At 36.6% G+C, this 6,041-nt stretch overlaps 1 protein-coding gene across 1 annotated transcript; it reads right to left on the reverse strand.

Annotated features, from left to right (window-relative positions):
- Positions 1-4,246: 4,246 nt before the first annotated feature.
- LOC103939058 lies at positions 4,247-4,886 on the reverse strand. The gene has a single exon (XM_009349112.3). The coding sequence runs from the start codon at positions 4,732-4,734 to the stop codon at positions 4,351-4,353; it is 384 nt and encodes a 127-aa protein (XP_009347387.2). The 5' UTR covers positions 4,735-4,886; the 3' UTR covers positions 4,247-4,350.
- Positions 4,887-6,041: the final 1,155 nt, after the last annotated feature.

Genomic DNA, 6,041 nt, shown 5'->3' on the forward strand with positions numbered 1-6,041 from the left:
AAATGCAAAAAAGGATTAGTTTCTAATGTTATATTTTTATGGTTCAAAAAGTGTATAGATATCGCAGTTGATCTCTCGTCGTCGGAGTGTGACCAATGTGCTTCTCGCATTGTCAGCATCTACTGCTCCAGGCGAGTACTCCATTGATTGGGGAGCCTACACGTCTTACTGAGGCTACTCCTACAGCATCCTAGGTGCCCGTATCATTGACATCATCAGTATCGGTTCAGCCGCTCTGTGCACGGCGGCCTCACCGGCGCCGTTGCGAGCCGGAGCCTTTTGATCACACTTCCTCGGCATCCAGAGTCGAGGGTGGGGCCCCCCAGCCAAGTAGTTTTTTCTAATTCTCACTACGTTGTATTTTTTTTCATTTTAAAACTATTATTTTTATGATTGTGAGAATTTGCTGGATTGTAAAAATGTATTGCGGGTTGTGAATTACTCTTATTTTACTGTTTTAAGGTTTTGGGAAATGATATACTATTAGGGGAGGTTTTGCCTAATTTTCTGTAGAAATTTAAGCTTAGAGCGTACGTTTGTCCACCTCCTTGATCAAGATTGCGTATGACTCGCGACATTGTGAAGCGACTACCTCACAGCAACATAGCAGCATCGCTACTAGTTGTGGTGATGTTATTCGACATTGTTGTCGTGTGCAGTGGGAGTCTTGTGCACAAATTCCTGAGGAGACAAAGAAACTGGTGTAAGACAAGTTGTCGGTTAGTATATTAATTTTTAGCCTTTATCATTTTTTTAATTTTGTTTACAAATATTATAAACCAAAATATATTATCTCAATATTATTAAATTTCTTACTATTATTTTATTGTTTTTCATATTTGTAGGTCATTTATGATCTTTAGGACATATCCCCCAAGTTCATGGCCTACTTAGAGGTGACCCTAGCAACCCAGTAGAAAAATTGGAAGAGCGATCTTCACACACATTTTAAGCTATGGGATGTTCACGTGCATTTTAAGCTATGGGATGATCTGGAGATTGCTCGCCTAGAGGGTCGCCCAACCGAGTTGGAGGATCGGCCAGAGGATTGGGAGTGGCTCTGCAAACATTTTATGAACCCAAAATTTGTGGTATGTACATAATATTTTAATAATAATTTATTACTGTTTTAGTTATTTTTTTAATCTTTTTTTAATAATTTCTTTCAAATAGTCGCACTAACATTTATATTGTGCATTTAACAGAAGAAATTTGTTGCTGGCAAGATAGCTTGGGAGTCACAGACACCTCTCCACCATTCCAATTCGAAGGCCTTTTCATATAGCCTTGAGGCACAATGTCAGGTAAAAGTATATTAATTTTGAAATTTTATACAATTTATTTTTAATTATTGATTAATAAAATTTTCTCAATTTTTTTTTTCCAGGAGGGTTCTAAGTTCCCAAAGATCGGCCTGTTCAATTTACATTCGACCCGGCGATGAGACTACTGAGCACTTCATGTAAGTATATGTAATTGTTATTATTCTTATATTTATGAATCATTCAATTATTTATATTTTGTTATTAAACATTATATGTTTTTTCTTTATTATTACAGGATGCTATGGTGGAAAAGCGCACTGCTATTCTCCAAGAAGCAACATCGCAGCTTCCCCCGGAGACCTCGATCTAGGACGTCACTATACCCGAGGACGCAGGTTTTCAGATCCTGACTAAGGTTCTGGATTAGAAGTTCGGTCGTCGTCATGGCAAGGTTGATCGGTGTATGGGGAAGACACGGATTCATGAAACGGGTGCCTCATCTTCCAAATCGACCACAGAAGAAGTCAATGCCCTGAAAGAGGTGACAACCCTAAAAGGTCAGCTTGTGGTCTAGGGCGAGCAAATGACTATGACTGTACAAGCCTTACAGATGTCCGGCCTCCAAATCCCAAAGCCAGCACCTGATCTTGCTCCACCTTCGACCTCCCAGCCACTTCGCCCAATTGATACCCAGTAGCCTGATGTATCAAACTTAGAAGACTACTTGTTGTAGTTTTTTCCTTTTTGTTCGGACATCTTGTATGTACATTTTCATATATTTTATAATTAAATACTTTTTCTTGGTTTATTAATTATTTTTTACAATTTAATTACAATATTTATTAAAAATTAAATAAAAAATAGTTTTGCCAAAAAAAAAACAAGTGTTTGGGCGACGAAGAAGTAACATGCGTCACTCAAAGTAGTTTTGCGTGACGGATAACCTACGTCACGCAATGTAGTTTTGTGCGACATAGGGACTTGTGTCACTTAAACCCTGCTTTCAATACCTTGGCGCGATGGTTAGCGCGCGATGAAGGCTTCGTCGCTCTAATTTTCAGGCCACGTTTTTTGACTTTGCTCGACGAAGGACTTGCATCGCTCAAAGTGTTTTTTGTACTATTGAGAAGTAGTCATAAAACATTCAGTTAAAGTTTTCGATTTCTGTCAAATGTTAAAGGAACAAAACTAACCAAATGATTTTGTATAGTTTTTCAATCACAAGAATCACTTTGCTATAGATATCTGGAATAAAAATGTTGAGCTCACAAAGTTTATGATTGTAGATCCCATGACTAACACTTTACTAGTGGGAGTATTTGCAAGGTATCTGTTTCATTTTAGGCATTTATAAAGTAAAAATTACCTTTTGTATTGAAAATTTGAAGTGTTAGTGGCTAATACTTTAAGAGGAAATTTTGTTCATAAGTTTTAATAAGAGGTCTTGATTTGTAAATAGTATGTCATATTTTACTTGTTCTCTTATCATATTCTAAATTGATAGAAAAGTTGGATTTTGGTACCAACGTTATTGAGTTCTTTTGTGAACTTCTTTTGTTTTGAGGAACTATCGTTTTGTTTTGTTAGTTCTCAATGTCGTGGCTCTAGTAGTAACATAGTGTTTCAAGTCAAGTGTGCATGTGATCATAGAGTGCAAAGTGCAATTTAGACGTGCTTTGTTTTCCATGGTTCTGCATTTTTCTTGGAATGACAAGTTACTAAGCAGAGTAGTTGCAAGCTTCTGTAGACTCAATGATCATCATGAGTCTTACTATATTAAGGTATATCATTGACATTCAAGTGGGGGAATGTAAAACTTTATATGAATGACAATGAGATAACAACTGGACTGCTTGAGTTACACGTAATTTGTTGTACGAGTCCTGTGGGACTTAAGGAGTCTGAGATCCTTTACATGATAAGAATCGTGGAGTTTAATAATTGTGCAACTAACTAATTGAAACTCTTATTAAGTAATTACGGATATATAGAGTCACGATGAGACTTAATCTTGTTGAAGAGATAGAGATTATCACTCTTACTGATAATAGGCTGATTCGAGTGAAACTCTAATATGATAATGTGAAGATATATATATAAAATAGGCTGAAGAAGTCCCTGCTTCCACACAATTAGTTTCTCAAAACTAAACCCTATTCGATAGTAGAGATCGTTGCTGTGTGCTGGAAGTAGAAGACTACTTCTGTTATTCATTCAATGGCGACTCCATCAGGTAATGTGATGTTATGATTTAGTTGTTACTGATCTATTTGTTCATGTTGGTAATCCTAACACTGCGTTGGTAATATTGTTAGCTTAATTCTTATGTAATTCTTATTGTAGCTCGTTCAAGCATTGAAGCTTAATATAGAGTTATGGCTTCCGTTTCTAGCGGATTAATGTGGTTCCGAAGACTTTCAAATGACTTGAACTTCGAAGATCCTCAATCCATAGGCCATGACTTTCTTTTGTGATAAGCATATCGAAGTTGGCCGGCATTTTGTTTGAGAAAAGATTGAGTCAAACATTCAAACAACTTGCATCTACAGTAATGAGCAGTTGCTGATGCCGTAAGGACAGAGTTGCCAAATGCACCAGATGTAGCAATTTATTTCCAGCACGTTTTCATCGCCATATCTTCAAGCGTCTCGATATTGTTCTTCCAGAACCTCCGATGACATAGGTCAATCGCTGAATCTCGAAATTCTTCTTCTGATATATTTCTTTGTTGCGTTATTGTTTAATTTCTTATATCTTCATCTATTTCATGTTTTGCTACTCCGGCGGCAGATCCAGAATTCTGTCTTGCAAAAGACATTTTTAAGCAACAAAGTGATGTACAAGGTATTTGAAGCCTTGGTTCTTTCAATCTGACGAATGATTAACTGTCTGCGGAAAGTCTCGTTGTTTAACATAATTAATTTAGATAATAAAAAAATGAAGTTCTAAAAGGAAAAGGAGAGAAGGGACAAAGTATCCTATTGGAATATATATTCATGTATGAGTTATTATTAAGATTATAAATGTTTCTTTACACCCAAGACTCAGATCTGTCAGCATATTACCTCTCTTAAGTTTTCCTCTACTAATAATCTTGAGCATAGAAGTCAATAATTTCCTTAAGATTGAGCTCAAACAAAGAAGACCAATCATTATACATCAACCACAACATGTGCTCGAACAGAATAGAATCAACATCCACAAAAACCATCCTACTTCCCTTACCAGTCCGATCATCAAAATTCTCCACCTTCTTGTCCTTGTTCATCGTCTCCATCAAAACCCGAAAAGGGTTCTCTTCTAGTACTAATGGGTCTACCAAGAACTCCTTCTTCTCCTTCCCCACGACCACGATCACTGGATTCTCTGAGTTGCCGAACCCATCTTTGGTTAAGGGCCGGTAGCCATGTAGCCGTGATCCCATGCACCTCTTTTTCAGCATTGAGATTGGCAAGACCAAGCAAGCCATTGAAACTGAACAAATGAGTTTTCTAAAATATATACAACATAGGGTATGATATGAGAGTGTATATATATGTGTTTGTGTGTGTATATATATGCAATTGGGTTGTGTATTGGGGATGTTTGTTTGGTTGTTTTGTGGCTAAATGGTGTTCTAGGATATGCTTGTTACATTTGGAAGTGAAAGCAAAGGCATTTATGGGTAAAGAGGGTGATTGAATTGGCCAGGCAACGGCTACAGACAGAGAGAGGTTTAATTTTTAATTTGGATTAAGAAATAGTGGTTTTGTACTTATATGTGTTTTATGTGGTTTGATGTGTCGCTTTGCCGGCAAAAGAGCCATTGGAAAAATCGCTTTGGTGGTAGGAGATTAGGAGTTCGACTGAGACTTGCCGAATAGGAGGCAGCTGTGGACTGCGGGCCTACCCGCGCCTGCTGGCTGTTGGCGCGTTCCTCATTGACAATGTTATCAACAGAAACTTACAGAGAGTGTGATCGGGTCGGTGGTCTATTGCCAAAATGCATGACTGAATTGGTTGCTTCAGACTTAACTTTAACTCTTCATCTTCGTGTTTAAGTAACTTGAGTTATATTTTTAAAATATTATGATTAATATTGGGTAAAGATTTACGTTCTTATTTTTCATTTACAGTAACGGGTTTCATTTTGAGATTCTCCTTTTTATAATTTTTTTTCACTACATATACAAAAATAAGTTATCAAAATTACGAGAAGAAAAATACTTACAAACAAAGGATTTGTTTGATGCATTCAATATGAAAACAAAATATCGATAGTTCTAGTAGGGTCTCCATTTTATCAGTGATTAAGTTCGTAGTATGATGTTGTATATATAGTATTACACACCATGATAATATCTCTTGACTAGTCCCATACAAAACGACATGTCAACTAAAACGTTGAATGACTAAGTCCTAAAATCGTATTTTAACAATTAGATCAAATGCAAAGAGTATACGTATACATGTACCATTTGAAAAATAAATGAGTCATAAACTAAGGTGGACTTATGAGCCATACTATGCCTTTCCACTTGCCTTCCTTGACTCCAAGAAAAAGAGAGAGGGATCTGAGAAGATTGAATAATTCATGTGTACACAAAATTTGATGAAAGGGCCATCATTATTTAATTAAATGGCACTTAAAATCGTGACAAAACAGACCTTAAAATCTGATGGGGGACTTGAAATTGTAAGTTATAACGAACACATCACTATTTAAGATCGCTCCGATCAACACTTTAAAATCAATTCCTCGCCCCCAAAGGTAGCTGAGCGGATTTTGACAATCCA

Source organism: the organism of the source record quoted next, unplaced genomic scaffold (assembly GCF_019419815.1).
Source record: "Pyrus x bretschneideri cultivar Hongxiangsu unplaced genomic scaffold, Pyrus_bretschneideri_v1 Contig34, whole genome shotgun sequence".
Lineage (NCBI taxonomy): Eukaryota > Viridiplantae > Streptophyta > Magnoliopsida > Rosales > Rosaceae > Pyrus > Pyrus x bretschneideri.